Source organism: Balaenoptera musculus, chromosome 19 (assembly GCF_009873245.2).
Source record: "Balaenoptera musculus isolate JJ_BM4_2016_0621 chromosome 19, mBalMus1.pri.v3, whole genome shotgun sequence".
Classification (NCBI taxonomy): Eukaryota; Metazoa; Chordata; class Mammalia; order Artiodactyla; family Balaenopteridae; genus Balaenoptera; species Balaenoptera musculus.
Window position 1 is genome coordinate 58,021,801 of NC_045803.1, and position 22,060 is coordinate 58,043,860.

At 50.8% G+C, this 22,060-nt stretch overlaps 2 protein-coding genes across 8 annotated transcripts in view; one reads left to right on the top strand and one right to left on the bottom strand.

The window, feature by feature from the left end:
* Positions 1-22,059, bottom strand: part of MTHFSD (methenyltetrahydrofolate synthetase domain containing) — a 31,535-nt gene extending 9,476 nt beyond the window's left edge. The window contains exons 1-5 of one of the 7 annotated variants that reach the window (XM_036833091.1): positions 21,949-22,059; positions 7,396-7,499; positions 6,711-6,824; positions 4,360-4,473; positions 1,506-1,596 (exon numbers count right to left, since the gene is read on the bottom strand). In XM_036833091.1, coding sequence (XP_036688986.1) covers positions 1,506-1,596; positions 4,360-4,473; positions 6,711-6,824; positions 7,396-7,458 — 382 coding nt within the window. In that variant the 5' untranslated portion in view covers positions 7,459-7,499; positions 21,949-22,059. Of the gene's footprint in view, positions 1-1,505; positions 1,597-4,359; positions 4,474-6,564; positions 6,679-6,710; positions 6,825-7,395; positions 7,500-8,755; positions 9,552-10,537; positions 10,638-11,179; positions 11,256-21,948 lie in introns of those variants that run through there. The other 6 variants (XM_036833088.1, XM_036833089.1, XM_036833087.1 and 3 more) reach the window with 6 other exon arrangements.
* On the top strand, positions 17,543-19,736 carry FOXC2 (forkhead box C2). Its single transcript, XM_036833086.1, is given in 2 exon segments — positions 17,543-18,643; positions 18,646-19,736. Coding segments are annotated over 2 exon segments (1,500 nt in total). The 5' UTR covers positions 17,543-18,048; the 3' UTR covers positions 19,551-19,736.
* Position 22,060: the final 1 nt, after the last annotated feature.

The window sequence follows — 22,060 nt, forward strand, 5'->3', positions numbered from 1 at the left end:
CAGTGACAGTTACAAAACGTTGTTTTCTTTTTCATACATCCTGAACTAAAAAAGAAAACTCCTGGTGTCCTTTTAAAAGAAGAAATCTTTGCTAACTTCCCATTGCCAAAAGAGTACAGCCCAATTCCCGGCATCTGGCCTCAGGTCTCTGGAAGGACAGCCCCGGACACTAGAGGGTCATGCTACGTGACCACGGCACTCCCTCTCCCTGTCCTGCACCGCTTGCCTCGAACACGCCTGGCGCACAGGAGCTAACCCTGAGGCCTCTTCTGAGGTCGCCCTGCTCCGAGCTGGCGAGCCCCTCCTCTGAGCCCCACTACGTCCACCCCGGCTTCTGTTTCCAGCACTGAGCACGTCGCATCGTGGTTCAGCTCCCATGTCCGCTCCTCCCACCCACTGAGGACCCACAGCAGAGTCCACTCAGTGCCGGCCTGGCATCCGGCACACAGTGGGCACACGTGTGCTCATGTGTGCCCGTCCCTGAGGACACAGGTAAAGCATCTGTAACTGGGAATACACGGAAGACAAGGAATAAAGACCTGTAACATCTCACTCCTAAGCATCTCACACAGTAGCTCAGAGCAGGAACTGAGAAAAGAGTAAGTTTAAGGTGATGGTATTAAAGGCCAACATTTAAAACACGACGTTCGGGGTTCAGAACAAATGATTTAGAGCACTGCTCGCCAACTGTTTATTCGGAACCTCTATTGAAGGAAGAACTTGGCTCTGGCCGATTAACTTCCAAAGGGAGATCTGAGGATGAGCATCTCAGGACATCCTCTTGGCGGGAAGGGAGGAGGGAGAAGGCTTTCCTAGCGAGGGTGGGGGCCCCAATCACACCACACAAGCGCAGCTCTGCAATGTGCTCACCCTGCCGCAGAATCAGCAGCTCGTTTCCAACAGCACCCAGCTGGGCCTGGGGCAGAGCAGGGCAGAGAGGAAGAGGCCCTCGGGAACCCCCGAGACGAGTGCTGAGGGTGGCTCAGCCCAGGGCAGAGGCTGGCATGGCGACCTGCCCTGTCCCTGCTCACAGGCCTGCGGGGTAAAGCTCCAGGCCCCACAGGCAGGCTCAGGACACCCCGCCCCGTCCAGGAGGCTGCTGCTTCACAACAAAAAGGAGCTTCAGAACCCAACGTTTCTCCACTGACTGGAGGCTCTCCAAAACCAACTATTTACTGACGCACTGCAAATAAATTCAGCTCCAGTTCCAGTTAACTTAAGAACAGAGGGGAAATCTTTCACCACCTGAAGAGAGATTATCTCACTTTATTTTTCCTGTTATGAAAAGTGAAAATGCTGTAAAGGTGTTGAGTGGGGCTGAGAGTGGGAGGGACCGAGTTAATTCTTCAAAATGAGTGATAGATGCAGTGGTTATGCAGGCCAAGCACGCGTCCAGAAAGCTGAAATTACTCACCATCAATGTCTGAAAGGTGACCGGAGCGCTGGGGGAACATCAGGCTGCAGGGTAAGTGGTCACATCCGAGAGTTTCTGTTCTTAATCTTACCTTTTTCAGAAACAGCCACGGACCCCACCACCACTAAGTCCACAAGGACCCTGGAATCCAAGCCCACGGGAGTGCTGTAGTTCCTCACGCCCTGCGGACAGACACGCGGCCTGAGAGCTCCCTGGCAGAGAGACCACCCGTCTCATAACCCACGGGGAGATGCGCTCAGGGTCTGAACAACCTCCCGAGGGAAGCAAGCACGTGCACCATCCCACAGCAAACACGCAGCATCACGGAAGCGGCAGCTCAGGAAAACCACGGATCCGAACCATTTTAAGACAATTCCCCACATTCTTCCCCAGCAAAGACATCAGGAGGAACTGATAGCACAACGACCAGGATATTCATTTCATAATATTCAACAAATCATTTTCCTCCAAGAGGCAGGACAGCACAGTGATTACAACACAGGCTCGGGAGTCACAAAGAACTGGGTCCAGATCCCTCTCCTCTGTGGCCTCAACAGGAGGAAACTCTCTGAGCTTCAGTCTCTTCCTCTGTAAGACAGGGACACGAGCCCTGCCTCGTCCGGCACGTTGGAATGAAATGACAGAGCGCAGGTAAAGCGTCTAGCACGTAAGACATGGCCATTAAGTGTGTGTGACATATTAGTTCACTGTGAAACACTGGAGGCCTCTCTCTGCGTGAACAGCTGATCACTCCTAACATATTAATTATTCAACCAAAAAGCACCCAAAGCACACCCACTTATGCTAACTAATGGAGGCCTGTGTGCGAAGCACAGGGAGGCTCCTGTGGCCATGATTCTGATAATGGGCGCCAGGGAAATCTAGGAAACTAGAGTAGGATGCTGCACGGCCCAGTACCCGGCAGCAGTGGTCGCTGGATGTGGTACGGTGCCCTGTCGACAAGCACGTGACAAGTCCCTATAGGATCGGTACCATGATTGGGGCGTCCCAACCATCAAACCGCGGTCATCGGCCCGCGGTGCCCCCACTGCGGGAAAGCGTGTCTTTTGTTAAGCTCACAGCGGCCACGGAGGCAGGTCTCTTGCCCACGGCCCATGTCCTCAAGCCCATTTCAGTGAGCTTGGTGCCTGGCAGCCTTGGGGAGCATGCACCTGCCTGGGGTTTTGTGTGTTGTAACCTGTCTGTCAGGTCCCCTCTTCTCTCGGGGGCTCAGCCTCACCTGCTCAGTCTGACCAGACACAGCGTGAGCAACCAGCAGTCACCCTGACTCTCCAAAATCCTGTTCTATTCAACCAAGAGTCACCAGATGGGCAGAGAGACTTATGAGGCAGTTAACAGACCTTTCTGTCTGCCCTCTGGGGTGGTTACCAGAACACTCCTGAGTCAAAGAGTAAATACAAAGACAACGATGGCAGACACAGGTGGCTGGGGTGTGACAGTAGCAGGGGGCTGAGGGACAAACTCAGAGTCTTATCTGCCAAGAAGTAAGGCTACATCACAGTCTCCTACAGTGATATGCACGGTGGCAGCATTTCACCACTAAGCTTTGGCAACCTAAATAATAATCGTACTAAATTTGCATCTGCATTAGATGTGGCTTTAAGAGTCTCTCTCTACTTTGCCATTTTTCCTCTGCCACAAAGAAAACAAAAATCTTTGGTTTCCTCTACCTGCACTCTGTCATTCTGAGGTTCATGGCCCTGGATCTCTGATTTCCATCCGGTATCTCATGATACAACAGAGCCCAAACACAGTTCAGTCTGTATGCAAGTTCAGTTGTGAGAGCTGGTCTGGCTTTACCCAGGCCGGGACCAGCCAGTGCTGGCACTTCACAGGGCCTCCTGGCAACGAGCCCCATGTCGGTCACCCTTCAGAGGGGAGTGGGATGCTGTTAAGGGTGACACAGACCACTACACCAGCACCACGGCCACGTCTGACCTGGACCTCAGTACGTGGAAAGGGGCTGCTTTTACTGTCCGGAACCTACGACTTATAACAGATCACATTCCCTGCCAGCTCTCGGAAGTATGGGCTCAGATCTGTGGCCACGACCGCCAACTGCAGGGGATCACGGGGTGGGCACTTTGAACACTGACCAGAGCCAGGGTTATCTCTTATTTTTCTACATTTATTTTCCCTTTGTTCTTTTTCCTACGTGTGTTTTATTATCTTATTTTATTATATGTATTTTTATATGCCACATCAAATTCTATTTTTGCAATAAGACAGGTTATCAATAAATAGCGATAAAGCATTCACTTTTTATACACTAGACTTAAGTGGAAAATCCCTTTTTAAAAGGAATATTCTGATGCCCTATTTCTTCTTCCCACTGGATTAGGAATCAAATGACCTGGGGTCAACTCTAGAACTCTGAAAAGTCACCAAATTCTATTTCTTCATCTATAAAATACTAGACAAATTCCATTATAAGGCACTCTAATGTAATATTTACACACTGGTTTTATGGCATTGTGAGGCAGTGAAGAAAATCATATTGCTAAATCACTAAAGCCATTATTACTTTAGCACTTGGTAAGGCAATTTCCAATTGAACATATTTTGGAAATTCTACCCTGTGTCCCCATTTGCTCTGGTGGCATCTGAGAAAATGCTATAGGACACTGAAGAGCATCAAAAGTTAACACCAGAGGGCGTCAGAGTACCAGAAAATTGGCTTTCCCTTTTCTTTTTTAACGGGGGAATTTACTATTTCTCAGCTTAGTGCAAGAGAAAAACCGAGTTACAGGCAGTTTTTCTGCTTGGCTCCTGTAATGACAAGATTGCTGAATACTTAACATCACTCTTCATTTGGCTTTGTTAAACACAGATTTCACCTTGGCAGATTTACACTGTTCTAACTCACCAGAAGTCACAGATGAGAACGGTTCTTCCCTGTGGCCGGTGTTGCTTCTCAAACTTACCTGAGAGGTGGCACATTTTCTCAAGATGTCTTTAGTTGCCCCGGGGGGTGGTGTGATCTTATTAAACAACCCCGTTCTCAGTCGTGGTGTCGGAACCAACAACGTTTTTTTGCTCTTTTAAAAGAAAAGACAATGAATAAATTACAAAATTTAAGATGGGAACTTTCTTGTGTATATTTTTAACATTGCAGGAACAGAAGCAAGTTACTATTACCTGCGTTTTGGGGTGTGCGCCAAGGAGATGAGTTGCTTTGCAAACCCAAGTGAATAACACAGGGGCCAATTCTACCTAGAGCAGCTGCCTTAGCCGCCTCAGAATAAAGGGGCAGGGGGGTTGTGAAGCTCGCTGACTCAACTCTACTTGCCATTCAAAATGCGTACAGGTGCAAAGGACAATGCAAATCCAGACACAGTCTGTTCTCACGGAAACTCCAGCCATAACCTGCCTGTGCCCTCTGCTCCCAGCGTTAAGCACTACCCAGGTACAGGGATGTTTTACCTCGAAGCTGGCATTACACAGCCACATTAAAAACATTACCCCATCAAGCACTTATATCTAGTTTGCTGCTCAATAAATCACAGTCTGAGAGATCAGTGCTCATTACAATCAGCATTTTATATTGACCTGGGTTGATAACCGTCTTCTTCTATTTAGTTCTCAAATACCTACTGCGAGCCCCAGGGCAGGGGTTTTCAAAATGGGGGTCCCCGGCCAGCAGCATCAGCAGCCCCTGGACGCCTGTCAGAAGTGATCAGAAGCCCCGTGGGGCCCAGCAACCTGCTTTAACAAGCCCACCCGGTAATCCTGATGCGCAAGAAAGTTGGAGAAACAAGGCCCAAGGACACCGCTGCAGATTATACAGGGGTGGGCCATGAGGCAATCATAAAATTTATAAACTCTTTCATGTAAAAAATCACATATTCTACTTTTTGTGCAGGAGATGACAGCCTGAGACCAATAAAAGACCTATAAAATCACAGTTTGGCTTATTTAAATAAAGGTTTTCAACCCCAAGAAGAGTATTTCAGCAAAAGTAACGAGTACGTGCTACTCTCCTTTTGAGTGTGACAGAGGTGGGTGATTTTGTTTGCAGTCTCCAGATCCTGGTATACTGCACACTACTCTGATCACCCCTTGGCTGTATACCAGAGTGCCCTGGGGAGCTCTGAGACTCCCCAATGTCCAGTTCCACTCGAGCCTGACTCAGAACCGGACACTGGCAAGAGTCTTCAAAGCTCCTCAGGGGTGCTGACTTACAGCCAGTGTGCTCAGGCCCAGGGATCTCAAAGCTCCATCAGGGCGTTTACTATGAAAAGGTTCTAGAACCGAATGAAAGTCTGGGGTCAAGCCTGGGAAGCTGTGCCCCCAGGTGTGATCTGCGGCCGTATGCATCACTATCCTTGCCTGCCGAGGTATGCACTTTCCCACACAGGATGAAAGGTGCCCGCAGATCAAGGATTCTTAGGAGTTGTAGGGAAACTGAGTCGCCATCCGAGGCCTGGTGGCATACAGCAGAATCCCACAGACCCCACACTGCCACACGCAGCGCTACACTCACTGTAAAGGGTGTTTTGTTTCAGCAAAACAACATCAGCCATTACACTAAATGAGTGCTGTTGTCTGAATTTTACTGCTTTTATAGTTTTGTTTATATGTAATTTACATGTTTACTTTGGTTTTACAGTCACATAAGATCCTGAGCATTATAATTTATGCCAAGTTTTATGTTTATACTTATTAAATTATAATAAATTGAAGCAACCCTGGGGGAATTTTTCTTCTTGAAAAGGGGCCTATTATATCTAAGTTAAGAAACACTGTTCTAATTCATATATTTTGGGGACTCATTTATCAGATCTCTTACTCATGGGTTATCAAGTTTCAAAGAATTACAGTATTACAAATGTAGCAAATGAAATATATTGCAATCATTCGCTTCTGGAGAGGTACACTATAATTGGGATGCCTCAAAGTCACGGTTTCACAGTCTTTTCTCTTTGAATTCAGACATGTTCAGGACTTCTGACCGACAGACACGAAAGAGTTCTGGACGGTCCTGGAAAAAACAACTCCAAGGACGCATTCTGCACCGGAGGGAGTCAGAAGCACCATCTTTCCACATGTGGGACTGTGCACGCCTGCCAGCCACCTGGGGAAGGTGGGCCGCTCAGCAGCCAGGGCTCAGGCTCAGGGAATGGGATTACCTGCAGCGCCAGCAGCCGGACGCCTTCCAGCGGTTTATCAGGGTCCACTTTAACTTCCTGCGTTCTGGCAAAAACCTCGAGGTCTTTGATGTTTTGGCAAGCCAGATAAGAGCCCTGGTTAGGCAGATAGACAAAGGTGCACTTACGTCGAGGACGAAGAAGCGGGCATTTTTCTGGGGTGCGTCAGGGTTGACTTTAATGGTTCTGGCCATTTTGAACGCCTGCAAACGTGGGAAATGCTCAGCGGCCCGAGAAGCACCCTGTTTTTAAATGCAAGTGCACGTTACTAAGAGGCCACCACCCTGGGCCACCCTCAGCCTGATGCTCCAGCATCTCCCCCAGGCAGGCGCGGGGGCCAACGGTGAGACCAGGTCTGGGGTCACCCGAGAAATGTCTAAGGAAGCAGCCAGGTAGGAAGGGCTGAGAAGCCAGCCTCGCTGGCTGGGGCTCCCTCTCAGAGCCCGTCACTCCTCAGGAGCCAACTGTGTGAAAAGGCACCACAACAATCGAACGCTTCCAGCCAGGAGAAATATTTCACTCTGTACCAAACGGGGGACAGTAGCCTTAGCACCTCCTCATGGCAAGGTGCAACCCACCCACCAACCCTGCACAGAGAGGCAAGAGGTGCTCGAGAGCGAAGGTTAAGTAACAAGATGAAGGACATCTCAAAGCATAAAAGCACCCCGGCCAGCTGGCTCGGATTTCACACCACTCGCTCACTGTTCACCGCGTTCAAATCCACCGTGAAGCAGGATGGTAACTGTCTTACTACTGTTACTCATTTAGGGGTGTCCTGCTTTCACTGCGAGCGCTCCAGGAATGCTTCAGTACCTTGAAGTTGGGAATCCTGTGATGAACAGGCCGGGGAAAATCAGCTAAATTTCGTGACTCCATGTAGTCCCAAATCTGCTCACGAATGTCCTGTTTGGAAACACCTACGGCAATAAAGGGTGTGACTGATGAACTCACAGACAGGAAGCCCACGGTGCAGGAGGCCCGGGGCCCGGGGCCCGCCTGCTCCCGCTGCACCCCCAGCTCTGCCCCGCCAGACAGAACCTAGGGCTTCTGATCCCTACGTCGAAAAACTAGGGTCAGCGATAAGTTTTTACACCTCAGTAAACTGCTATAGTCCAAACACAGTGTAAATTCAGTGTAACCCAAGTGTTAATTAAGCTAGTTCTATGAACCTGCAGCGGCGGGAGAACAAACGCAACCCAAGCCATGGACCCAAGAATTCCTAACTCCAAACGTGGAGATACGAGTTCTGCTCAGTTAAGGCTCTGTGATCTCACTCTCAGTCTATCGGTCTCGAGACAGCTGTGATTACTGCACTCCTGCTGTAAGTCCTGTTCGCTTCTCTTAGACCTAAGTGATTCGTAACCCAGCTACTATTTTGGATTACCAACTACAATCCCCTTTTTTTGCGGGAATCTTTATTCTAGACCTCACTTTGGTAATGGATTTTTAGGCAACAAATATTCCTTAATGACTTGATTGGGAGAGTCCTAAGAAAATCCGCATCAACCATGTGCCCCTCTTGGAATGGAGAACTATGAAAAGCAGCTTCCAGTTATGCAGGAAAAAATAAAATCAGCACATTCATATAAACAATTTTAAAATATTCACTGAATTTTTGTTTTTCTTAGTCCACAAAGATATCCCTGCACTCGTACAGAAGTTCGTTTCCAATCACTTTGGTGTGATGGGGCACCTCTCATCACCCAGGCAGGAGAGAGGGGCAGGTTCAACCTCTCAAGTCCTCCGTCTCCCCTACGTGAGTGGAGGCTGCTCAAAAGTGACACAAGGGAGCAGCCCCACAGCCAGAGAGCTGGGGGCACCAACCTGGCTGGTGGGACGTGGCTGGCAGCTGGCTTCTCACCATAAACGTTTACGAATTGTGTGGCTTTGAATCTTGTGAATTAAATTACATTTTAAAAGCTTAATTCTTTTGTAAATGGAGTTTTAAACTACAAAGGCATCTATAATGAAGAGCCTCTCTCCTCACTGTCTGCCGAGTACCAGGTCCCTTCCCCCAAGGCAATCAGTGCACCTATTTGTTCTAGTGAATTCTTCCCCAGGCATCTCAGGCTTCTCACTGGAGACACTCCAGTCTTGCCCTCATCTTCTTTCCCTAAGAGGGTGTGCTATACATGCAGCTACATACACTGCTTTGAACCCTGCTGCTACTTACTTACTATCTTGCAGATTGGTCCATATGGTATACAAAAGGACCCCCATCCTTTTCTGCAGGTACAGTTTCCCACGATGCGGGCAGGTCAAATTTTACTCAAGACTGATGGGCAACAGGTGGTTTCCAACCTTGTTACCGATGTGTGCCTTTACAGCCCTTGCCCATTTTACAGCGATTTGTTAAACCTCTACATGTAGTTTTAAGGCGTTAAGGGCCAGAGCCAAAGGTTTCCACTGCTTATGCCCACAGGCTAGACACAGATTCCCTTGGAAAAGCAACCATACCACGCCCTTCACAGCCAGACCCCAGAGCTTCCTGGACTTCCTGCAAACACTGCTGGTGCCTCTTGACCCTAGCTGTGCTCTGAACCACTGCAGAAATCAAGAATGCAGATTCGAGTGTACTTAGGGAACGCGCATCTCCAAAGATGCCGGCCAAGACTATACTACTGTTGGCCTGGCTAGGGCCATGCAGGCAGTTTCCAGCACTTGGCTTGTTCTTTCCTGCTGGGAGCTCTGCATTTGCTGGTCTCTGCTGGAAAGTCTGTTCTACTCCCTGTCCCTCAGGCAAACCCTCACTCTTCAAGGCCCAGCTTCGGCACCACCTCCAGGAAGTCTCCCCTCCATGCTGTTCCAGTGCCCCGAGGATCCCTGGCACAGGGTGTGGAATGAGCTGCAAAGCTCTCCTGGCTGCTTCAGCCTCATCTCCTGTCACCCTCACATCGAATTCAAAAAGTGGCCCAACCACGCCGGTACCTAGCCCCACACACCTGTCCCCCTGTCTTTTTCAGGCCTTTGTACCTCCTCTCCTCCCCTCCCCTCCCAGGTTCTCCCCCTCCTCTCCCTTCAGGCCTAGCTGAGACGCCACCTCCCCCAGAAAGCATTCTGAGTGCTCGGTCACAGACAGACGTCCCTCCTTTAGGACCCTCCCCCCTTGAGGAACCCAGAGCACGCTCACTGCTTGCTTTTTCAAACAGAAACCATTACATCGACACAACTATTAAAAAGCTACTACATTTATCACTGTCACTAACAACCCAGACGTCCAATAATATCCCCAACACTGTGCACAGTGCTGTGTGGGACACAGAGATGTAGGCATTGGGGCCCTTGCTCCAGAGTCAATAAATCACAAACATCCGGGTGACTCCCATTTAGAAAGCAATGGGCTAATTGCAAGGCGAGGGAGAGAATAAAAGGGCAGGTTCCTGCCCTTGGAAAGTTACCAAAACATGGGAAATAATTACAATAATAAAACGCGACATATATTAATGTGAGAAATGCATGAACCCTGTTCCGTAACTGCCCAACAGGTCAGCCTGGGTCTCGTTCCTTCTACCTCTAGCCCTGAGGTCACTCCTGGCATCTCCAAAGGTCTTTGTCACCATCCCACTGAACTATCGGCACCTGTTTACTGTGCTGTTTCCACGCTACCCAGACAGTAAGGGAGGAGTGGATTTATTCAGGGTTGTCGAACCGGGCTTTAACAGACCCTGGGGCACCAACAGCCTTCGTAACACCTTTGCCAGGCAATTCTGCAATCAATAACCAAAGCTCAGGGGCTCTGGGGCGAGCCTCCCCAAGGCCTAGGGAAGGGCCTGGGACAGCCGAGGTCTCGGAAACCATCCGTTAAGAGGTCTGTGATGCAGCACCCCAGCGTTTAGGTTAAATTGGCTTCCGGTCGTGCCCCTGCCAGCAGCTGTGAGCCGCCGTTTCCCCTGCTGTAAAGAGGGCGTGATACGGCCGACACATCTCACGGGGGCGCACGGACAGTACCACGTACCCAGAAGATGGTCTCCCTTCCTCTTCCCACCTGCTTCACCGACAGTGTCGGGTATCCGGGTCGCAACCGACCGCAGGTTCGACCCCGCACCCGCCTCCGACCCCTCTGAGACCCCGCCCGCCCCCCACGTCCCGTCTGCCCAATCCCCGGGGACCCCTCCGCGTCCCCGCCCGTCTCTCAGCGGCCCCTCCGCCTCCCCGCGTCCCCGGCCCGTCTCTCAGCGGCCCCTCCGCCTCCCCGCCCGTCTCTCAGCGGCCCCTCCGACTCCCCGCGTCCCCGCCCGTCTCTCAGCGGCCCCTCCGCGTCCCCGGCCCGTCTCTCAGGGGGTTCCTCCGCGTCCCCGCCCGTCTCTCAGCGGCCCCTCCACGTCCCCGGCCCGTCTCTCAGGTGGTTCCTCCGCGTCCCCGCCCGTCTCTCAGGTGGTTCCTCCGCGTCCCCGCTCGTCTCTCAGTGGCCCCTCCGCGTCCCCGGCCCGTCTCTCAGGTGGTTCCTCCGCCTCCCCGCCCGTCTCTCAGCGGCCCCTCCGCCTCCCCGCGTCCCCGGCCCGTCTCTCAGCGGCCCCTCCGCCTCCCCGCCCGTCTCTCAGTGGCCCCTCCGCGTCCCCGGCCCGTCTCTCAGGTGGTCCCTCCGGCGGCTCCTCACCCGCCCTCGGCTCCATGGCGACGCCGTCAGTGCGCGACAGCTCCCCCAGCGGAGTCCGGCACAAAGTGACGACACCTGTGCGCGCCCTCCAGGCGCCTGCGCACTGGCCTGGGGTGGGGGTGGGGGCGGTGGCGTAGCCGCTGAGGCCTGGTGGGAACGTTCTGCGGCGCGCATGCGCGTGCGGCTCCGCGGGCCTTGCGAAGGGAGGTGGGCGTGGGGCCTCAGGGTTTGTTCTCTGAGCAGGCCAGCATAGAGCCCCTGCTCCGACGTGCGTTTGCCGGGCGCTGGGGAGCTACCGAGTGAACAACCCCTGGACTGTTGGAGCCCACTGCCAATTCAAACACAGCTACCTCCTCTTCTATTCCCCAGAGGCCCCCTCTTCCGGGAAGCCGGCCTGGATTGTTCCTCCATGCCGCGATCCCTCTCCTGTGAGACCCTAAAAACGTTAAATGCCGCAGTTTATTTTCTGTTCCCTGACTTCCCCCTGCATCATCTACACACACACACCCCTCCTAAAGTGCTAAACAAATAAATAAATAATTCTAATAACAAAGGCTGGCTCCCGAGAAGCTAGAAGATTCCCTTCCCCCTGGGGAGCCGCTCTGCTTCATTCGGTCCTTTACAGGCCCCCTAGGGCCTCCCTTGCTTATCGTCACCGTGAGACCCGGTGGTCACTTTAAGGCAGGATGGTGATTCCAAGTCTGGTGTATTCCCTGGGGCTCAGAACACCCATCCCACAGTCTGCAAATTCGGTGAAAAACATATAGCCTCCTCACCTCTTTCTCTCCCTGCCCTGTCCAACAATCAAAGCCTTGTCTGCACCTCCCAGAGAGCAGTCGCTTCTTGCAGGCTCCGATAATGAATCCTTTTACCCCACCCGGTTAATTACAGGCTTGCAAGTTGGTGGTATAAGAAGCTAAAATTTCATAGACATTGAGTCATGTGTTCAGAAGTCATGCCTTCGTGCATACGCTATTGACTGTGTATATATAGTTATGAAATTACATAAACGTATGTTTCCATATAGACTATTTTTATTTATACAGAAGTTTGTATTTTAACTTTTTAAGTTGACTCTAATTTCTAAGACGCTAACCCTAATCTCAAAGAGGCAGCAAATTAATGGGTTAAGAGATCCCGATTCTCTCACTTGTAGCTGAAAATTTGTGGTTACTTAAGATCTCTAAACCTAAGTTTCCTCACCTGTAAAATGGTGATATTAACAGGACCTACCCCAAAAGAGGATTAAATGAGATGTCACAGGCAGAACATCTTGGCACACAGTATGCATGCGTTATATTTTCCCTTATTTATTAGGGAGGAAAGTCTTGGAAAAGTCATACATTCATTCAATAAACACTTCTTGTGTACTACTATGCCCCAAGGTACCCTGCAAGGCACTGGGGCTGCAGAGAGAAACAAGACAGAGTCACCAGCTGCCTGGAGAGGTAGGACATGTGTGGCAGATGTGAGACTGCTAAACAAAAGTCAGCTCACCCATCTGCCTGGGCACAGGGAAGACTGAACTTCCCGTCCCTGGGGTGTGTTGGGGCCACATGATCTGTTCAGGCCAATGAGTTGTGAATGGAAGTGACATGTGTCACTTGGACACTTAATTCCCAGGGCAGAATCTGCCTCTCTTGCCCCTGCCAAGGTGACAGGAGAGGCAGCCTTTGAAAATCCAGGCTCCTGAGTGACACCCAGCTGGGGTTGGCTCAAGACGAAGTCAATGAGACTTGGGCTGTTTGTTACTGCAGCATACACCAGCCTCAACTGACTGATACACTGTGTAAGCCAACCAATTGCATAGCAACATGCATAAGGGCAACTGTATAGAACTGGCATGAAACGGGCAGCAGAGAGAGGTATGCAATTGACTCTCTTTAAGAAGAAACATATGTATATCTTTAATATTCTATTTTGGAAACATCTACAGTACTCTATTGGATTTCTTGCAATTTTGATGGTATTAATTGTGGCGATGCTTGAATTATAAAGATAGATAAGCTCCTTAGACAATCAGCTTTTGGTTGTTGTTGTTTTTTTAAAACAACCACAAGTTAATGTGATAAACTCCATGGTTGTTCAAGATTGTTTTCCAGAAACTTCCAGAACACAAGGAGAGGGGACATTGGGGGCCAAATTAGGCCCCCACATTAGTGTTTGCAATATGGAAAACCTAATTTCCTTCCATGGAAAGATGTTTGCTCTGTGTCACATCCCTTTTTAAATTTCCAGAGTAACAAAGGTGGTTTTCTCCCAAGTTTTTTTAATTTTGAAAAATTTCAAACTTAGAAATTGCAAGACCAATAAACAATGAATGCCTACATACCATAGGTTCAGCAATTGTCCTCATTTTAGTACATTTTAGATAACTTTCTCTTTCCTTCTCCTCTCTGTCCACACCCTCCCCCTTGGTTGAATCTTTTAAAAGTTGCAGAGATGATGAATATCAGCTCTAAATATTTTGACATGCATCTTTTAAAAACAAGACATGTTCTTACTTGACCACATACAATTATCACACTCAAGAATTTTAACCTTGATGAAAGATTATTACCTAATACACACGTGAGATTCAAACTTCCCCAGGTATTCTCCTCTATTAGTGTTTTAAAATAATTTCCTCCATCTAGGATTAAGTATTGCATTTAGTTGTTCAGTTTCTTTAATCTTTTAACCAAGAATAGTCCTTACCCCTGTTATTTTGTTGTTTATGGTGCTACCATTTGTGAACGGTGGTTTGGACAGTTTTCGCCAGGGACACACTTTTTGTCCTGGAAAAAATTTCTAGGAGCTGGATTGCAATGGATTTCTAAGAAGCAGCATTGGCTCTGATGAACTCAAGGGTTCATAAGATCCCAAGTAGCTTTTGGAAGCCTGAGACTGCTCTCATTGCTGGTGCCTTTCCCTAAAACCTCATGAGCCCAGGAGAGAAATGTATTGAAAATAGGGAGGAGAGACACAAAAATCCTTTCACTTGTCTAATCTGTTGTTCCTCAAAAGCAGAAGCGGCTGCAGAGGTGTTTTAAGTCTCCCTTAACTTTGGTTAAAGTTAAGGGTTGTTAAAGCCAATGTCAGGCACACACATGCAGCCCAAACATTTTTGATGAGTTCCCTGAAACTCACGCCACACATCGGGCAGAAAGACAGCTGTCCTGGGAAGACACGGAGGAGAGCAATTTGTTAACAGCTCTGGCAAAAATATAGCCAGACTTGTAGACACCTAAGAGGCGCAGGTTTTATTTGCTTAAAACCTCAGCGAGTCTCTCTAGAGGGGATTTCTTGCTCCCCAAGCAGTTTCAAAGACATTTCTGTTTTCCAACACATCATGTTCTTGACACATCGCAAAGCTATGGAAAATGTTTTTTTTCTTGATCGACGCGCCGCGCACAGTTTATTTACCTTCTCTCTCAGAGATTTTGAACTTTATTCCTGCCATGCAATACTAAGGTGCATCCATAAGGTGTCAGCACCTCCATTGTAACCAGAATGGTTGAGCTTCCCCCCACCCCGCCCCACTATTTCAAGAGTAGTTCCCTGATGGGCCTCAAGGTGGCGCCAACACCACAGGTCCGCCCGAGCCGCCTCCAGGTGCAGGAGCCCGCGGCGCCCAGGCAAGGAGTCGGTGCGGTGGGGCGCGGGGCCGGGGGTGGGGCAGTGACTTGAATATCTTCTGCCTTTATCGTCGCTTATTATTCTACTAATGCACAGGGCTCTCTGGGGCCCGATTTGGCTTTCGGCTCACTGACAGCAAGGTCAAGAAAGGAAGAAATCAGCAGCCCCCAATCCAAAATACCTTGGCAGGAAAAAGAAAAGATCGGAAACATGGTTTTTGCAAAGTCCAGGTGTGTGGAAGGTGTTGTTTTAATAACCTGAACAAACATCTCTCCCGGAGTCCTACCGAGCGGAGAAGAAACCTAATTCCAGGGGCAAAGGAAAATGTCTCTCTCACCTTTTCTGTCTTGATTATAAGGATTTTTCCCCTCCCATCCCACTTTTTTTTTTGGCGGGGGGAATAATTTAGGCCATTCAGCCTAGTTCTTTTCAGATGTCATTGGTTTAAACCTGGACACCCTTGGAAATATAAACTCAGGCAGAAACTGACATTTTGGGATTTATTTTCCGTGGTCCTTAGCTATTTTGGTTTTTGCCCTGTGCAGTGATAAGGCTTTCTTTTTTTTTTTAAAGTACCTCGTAAAAGCAGAGTAAATAATATTCCTCCAGGAAGTCTACAGACTGAGGAGTGTTTCTTGATCAATAGTTTGCATTTCCAGTAAAACTGTGAGAACTCGGGCTGCCTGTCACGTACTCCAGGAGAAAGACACTTTTTGCTAGAGTATTTTTTTTTATGGATGTGAAAATACTAGAGGTATGAAAAAATAATAAAGTTGTAGTGGGAGTTGGAGGGTTGTGGAGAACGCTCAAACCATTCACCTGTGAGCTGAGGACTGGGCAGTTTATTTTACTTCGTTGCCCCCCAAAAACTCAAGTTAGAGAAAAAACCCAGAGCACCCATAAAAAATTACAGCGAATGTTTCAGAAGCAGAATATTCGAGGTAATAGGAAACTATTTTGTACTTTCCCTTTGATTTTGAATTTATCAGGAGATAATACCATTCAAAGATAATGCATATAAATGTTTTTCTTTTGTTCTGTTAATTGAAAATGAATGAAGTATCCCCAATGCGTTCTATTCACCTCCCCCAAAACTAAGACTGTCCGTAGATTCTCTCAAACCCTTTTCCCGGGAATCTAATAAACAACTGATGGGAGAGTGAGGAGGGGAAAAGGAATCCTGAAATACAAAAGTTTTATCCGAAGTCTTCTTCCCTACCCAACCGGACCGACAACTTCCAGAAGAATTCTGACCAGCATTTAGCCCGTCTTATAGATGTCCTGCCCCTTCAGGGAAGCGAGCGGAGGGGGACCTGATTATTCGAGGTGTTGAAGAAATAAATACTCAGTCCACAAATAAACAAACTTTCTGGGACTCCTAGAGAGAAGGAGAAAGCTTTGAAGGGCGAGGATCTCCGAGTCGCTCCAGGTCGATATCCCGAATAATACCATCTCCGGAGGTCTCTTTAACCATTTGCAATCGCTTACCCCATCCTCTCGCGGAGCCCCAGTGCCCAAATCACCTTATCAAACAGCAGCCAAACAGAAAAGACTGAAATACAGAAAGTTAACTTGGAGAATCCCAAGGGGCTTCTCCAGGAACTGGAGGCAAGGGCTGCGCCCAGGGTTGTGGGTTCCAGCCGGTGGGGTGGCGGTCGGGAGCCCGCTCTACGGACGCGCGTCCAGCGCGAAGCCCCAGCGGAGCGCAGAGCGCGGAGTGCAGGGCTCGGAGTGCGGGGCGCGGGGTGCGGCTCGGGTTTCTCCTCGCGCGTAGAGGAACCCGGCTTTCCCGGGGCCGGGTGGCTGGTGCATTGTTCCCATCTTTGGGGAGCGCGGGAGTCAGCCTGTCAAAGGGAATTTATCTCTGGGAAAAGGGAGACACGCTGCGAAGCTGGAGTTGGTGGGCTGCAAGCGTCTACGCGGGAGGGGAAAGGGGGAAATGAACAGAATTATTTCACTCTCTTCCCCAAACCCCACAAAACGGCTCCCGATGTCGTGGATGATTTACTGAATCCACGGCGAATTTAGAGGATTATATTGTCAAGATGTCGCTACTTTCCCCACTTCGCCTTTCCCCTATAGACGCCTTGGCCTGCCTCCTCAGGTTGGGGTGAGGGGCACTCGGTTTCTATAATTTGCCTCTAAAACCTTTATAGGTTATTCTTGACTGCCCTGAACCTGGTAACTTCCCGTTGATTATTAATTATTTGCTTAAATAATGACAACATACAGCGGAGGCTCCTCCATTCCAGTCCAGCACGTTTACTTGGAAGCCATTACACCTGGGCCCCGATAATTAGGAAATCTAATTATTTGCCTCATCACTCATTAATAAGAAAAATAGTCCCAGGTTCTTTGCTACTTACAAGGTCTTTGGGGAGATACTGGACTACATTAATCAATTCGATTTTTTATCTCAAACTGACTTTTATCTGCGAAGGAGCGTCGGGGTTATTTTGTGTTTTTTTTTTTGCCCTGGGCACGTGGGACCATTAACCAAAATGTGATAATAAAATAAATTTTAATAAGATATAACTTTTTAAAAAATCTTTTCAAGTTGAGACTGAGCTGCAGAAGTCTGGTTTTGCGCGGCTGGGTCTTAGAGCCGACGGATTCCGGCGCTCCTCGTCCTGATTGGTGCCAAGTCCCCACAGCGGCCGGGTTATTGGTCCAAAGTTCCCGGAGGGGGCGTGGCCGGAGGAAAGTAAAAACTCGCTTTCAGCAAGAAGACTTTTGAAACTTTTCCCATTCCCTAAAAGGGACTTCGCCTCTTTTTCCGGGCTCGGCAGGGTAGCACTCGGGACCCCGGCTCTCCGACCCTCACGGCTGCCGATTTGCTGGGGGGACTTGGAGAGCCGCCTTCCCCTTCCTGACGCGGACAGAGGGGCCAGCCTTGGTCCACCGCGCGCGCTGCATCTCCGCTCCGTCCCCGGCCGCCCGCCCGGGCTGCCACCCGCCGAGTCCCGAGAGCGAGCGGGCGAGCGAGCGGGGGCCGGCGCTGCGTTCGCCCGGGCGCGCCCTCCAGGATGCTGCTCCGCGCGGTCCGCTGAAAACGGGCGCCCCTTCCCGGCCCAAAGGCGGGCGCCCCTTCCCGGCGCCTCCTCCAGCTCACCCCTGAGGCTTCTAGGCGCCCGGGGCTCCCCCCGCCTGCTCCCTTCCTCCCTCTCTCGCTCTCTCGCTCGCGCTCGCTCTGGTAGGGCCTTCCTCGCGGTCCGTGCGCGCAGGCGGTGGCTAGCTGTCTCGGACGCAGCATGCAGGCGCGCTACTCTGTGTCCGACCCCAACGCCCTGGGAGTGGTGCCCTACTTGAGCGAGCAGAATTACTACCGGGCGGCGGGCAGCTACGGAGGCATGGCCAGCCCCATGGGTGTCTACTCGGGGCACCCGGAGCAGTACGGCGCGGGCATGGGCCGCTCCTACGCGCCCTACCACCACCACCAGCCCGCGGCGCCCAAGGACCTCGTGAAGCCGCCCTACAGCTACATCGCGCTCATAACCATGGCGATCCAGAACGCGCCCGAGAAGAAGATCACCCTGAACGGCATCTACCAGTTCATCATGGATCGCTTTCCCTTCTACCGGGAGAACAAGCAGGGCTGGCAGAACAGCATCCGCCACAACCTCTCGCTCAACGAGTGCTTCGTCAAGGTCCCCCGCGACGACAAGAAACCTGGCAAGGGCAGCTACTGGACCCTGGACCCGGACTCCTACAACATGTTCGAGAACGGCAGCTTCCTCCGGCGCCGGCGGCGCTTCAAGAAGAAGGACGTGCCCAAGGAGAAGGAGGAGCGGGCCCACCTCAAGGAGCCGCCCCCGGCGGCGTCCAAGGGCGCCCCGGCCCCCCCCCACTAGCGGACGCCCCCAAGGAGGCCGAGAAGAAGGTGGTGATCAAGAGCGAGGCGGCGTCGCCGGCGCTGCCGGTCATCACCAAGGTGGAGACGCTGAGCCCCGAGAGTGCGCTGCAGGGCAGCCCACGCAGCGCGGCCTCCACGCCTGCCGGCTCCCCCGACGGCTCGCTGCCGGAGCACCACGCAGGCGCACCCAACGGGCTGCCCGGCTTCAGCGTGGAGAATATCATGACGCTGCGAACGTCGCCGCCGGGAGGCGAGCTGAGCCCCGCGGCCGGGCGCGCGGGCCTGGTGGTGCCGCCGCTGGCTCTGCCCTACGCCGCCGCGCCGCCCGCTGCCTACGGCCAGCCGTGCGCGCAGGGCCTGGAGGCTGCGGGCGCCGGGGGCTACCAGTGCAGCATGCGCGCCATGAGCCTGTACACCGGGGCCGAGCGGCCGGCGCACATGTGCGTCCCGCCAGCGCTGGACGAGGCCCTCTCGGACCACCCGAGCGGCCCCACATCGCCCCTGAGCGCCCTCAACCTCGCCGCCGGCCAGGAGGGCGCGCTCGCCGCCGCCGGCCATCACCACCAGCATCACGGCCACCACCACCCGCAGGCGCCGCCGCCCCCGCCGGCTCCCCAGCCCCAGCCGGCGCCGCAGCCCGGGGCCGCCGCGGCCCAGGCAGCGTCCTGGTATCTGAACCACAGCGGGGACCTGAACCACCTCTCCGGCCACACGTTCGCAGCCCAGCAGCAGACTTTCCCTAACGTCAGGGAGATGTTCAACTCCCACCGGCTGGGGATTGAGAACTCGACCCTCGGGGAACCCCAGGTGAGCAGCAACGCGAGTCAGCTGCCCTACAGATCTACGCCTTCTCTCTACCGCCACGCAGCTCCATATTCCTATGACTGCACGAAATACTGACCTGCCCCGGCCCTCCTCTGCCCTGGCCCGCTCTGGCTTCGCCTCCCAGACGCGACCCTCTCAAACAGTTCAGGCTGCAGAGACGCAAAAAGAACCCAAACTTGCCCACCGCTTTTTCCGCAGACCCGGGAGCAGAGAGAGCGCGCGCGCCAGCCTCAGCCCTCTGCGAAGCGCAGGTGACTTTAATTCGCCGCCCCGTTTCTGAGATCCCAAGAGGCCCCAGTACAGGGACGCGGCCCAACGAAATGAATAATGATTTTAAAATCCCCCTCCCCTTCCAGGATGGCTGTGCTCACTGCTCCACTCGGGGTTTCAAAAATATAACTTATGGACCAAATCCCATAGCGACCCAGTAATGACTCTCTGTAGAGACCCCATAGGTCTATGGGGGTCTCTATAGATTATGTATGTGCTGTGTGTAATTTTAAATTTCTCTAACCGTGCTGTACAAATGTGTGGATTTGTAATCAGGCTATTTTTTTGTTGTTTTTCAGAGCCATTAATAATATTTAAAGTTGAGTTCACTGGATAATTTCTCATCTTGCCCGACCGTTTCTAACTGCCAAAGTGAAAATTCAAAACCTATGGGGTTTCCCCCCTGTACAATTACGAGATATAATTCTTTTCCCAGTTGTAGGTCTTTTACAAAACAAGAAAATAATTTTTTTTGTTGTTGTTGGCGGATAAAGAAGTCAAGTATCTGATACTTTTTATTTACAAAGTGTGATGGTGTTGTATAGTAGATTCCTCCCCCAGCATTCCTAAAAGAAAAAAAAAAACACTAAAAATTTAACTTGACCTGTGTTTGTCTTATGTGGTCTTAATTGTTGTACTTGCCTTAAAATAAACCCATGTTGTTTTTCTGCCCAAAGTCCGGACAGTGTGTTTGTATTCTCGAATTTTTTAAAACCAGGTGTGTTCACAAATCCACCTGTTTTGATTATTTTTGTTACACAGGTGGGTAAATGTGTAGACATCTACAGATGATCACAGAAGACTGGGGGAACTCCCCTGTTGTCCTGCTAGTGTCAGAAAAGGCTTTCGATTAATTCAGAATCCCACCCTGACTGAGGCAATCAAGAAACAGTCCTGCTTGGACGTAGCTGCCTGAAGGGCTGTGAGCTGTAATGACATTTGCTGTAATGCATTTTGTTAAATGCAGAAAAACATGCCAATAGTCAAAACAAACAGTGCCATTCCATCCCAGTGTTCAGCCATCTCCAATTTAGGAGGTGAGGGAGGGGAGGATAAACATTTTCCATTAGCTAACAACAAACCAGGGGGAGTCCTGCTTTTCCTCAGTTTCCTAAAATACGGACTTCCTTCCCCACTTTAATAGTTCTCCAGAAAAGAATTTGAACCCGGATGGCGAAAATCCAAAGGGGATTGATTCTGTACCGTTTAATGACCATCCCTGGCGGTGACCAGATCAGAGGTGAATCTCTGACCTCTTTACTTCTGGATTTGATTTCTAAATCTTTACCCTACTGCAGTGAAAAATTTTAAAGCCTCGTCGCACTTCAAAAATAATTTACAATGCTTTTACAGTTTTAAATTTGTCAACTTTTCCAGGACTTTAAATAATAGATTATTTTTCTTTTCAATTTTGATACCTCGTCCTTAAAATTTTAAATAGCAATGCAGCCTTTGTGAGGTGTGGCTGCGCGGGGGAGGGGCGGGGATGGCTTTACTATCTGTTTCACTGGCCAAAACACGCAACTCCCCTCTTGGTCTCTGTGTGTGACTTTGGGGTCCAGAGCTCCAAATTGGGAATTAGTTTCCCAGCCCAGCAGGTGAGAAGGCACTCTGTACCTTGCCTAGAGTGCAGCTCCTGTGAACTTAACACTTCAGGAGATGATGATTTTCCAAAAGGTGATCTTGCTGGATGCAGTAGCCTTGAATGTAACCTGGGCATTATGTTGTTTTTAACATGGCATTTTGTCTCTATGTTATGCTGAAATCGAATTGGGGGAAGTTTGAGCATAATAATTTCCCCCATATGTGCAACACAGATTCTTTCAGTCTGTGGCCCCAGAGGTGGCACCCGGCTAAGACTTAAAGATTGCATTTTATTCCTTTTCATGACCACAGGAGTGGTGAGCCCCCGGGTCTCTGGTGCTCAGTTGAGTGGGATGGACCAGAGAGAGGGAGGGAGAGACCCCTGAGACCATTCTCTGAGCTGCAGAATGAGGCCGCAGATCGCTCACTGCGGACTCGGGCACTGGGGTTTCACTTTGCTCCCCCCAGATATTTCAGAGTCCTCCCTGAAAGCCTGCCCTCACCTTAAGATTTAGAACTCAGAGGAGGTCTCAGAGACACATGGAAACAGTGGAGAGAGAAATGGAACGACAGGGTCAGAGATCTGATCTGCCCTTGACACCGCGCTGGGGTCTCCTACCTTTGAGAAAGCCTCTTAAAGAAGTCCCCGCTGTGCGTGGGCCGCTCACCTGAGCGGGTAGCTCAAGAAGGCCACGGAGGCCACGGCGAGGGGCCCTTCCATTCCCCTGGGA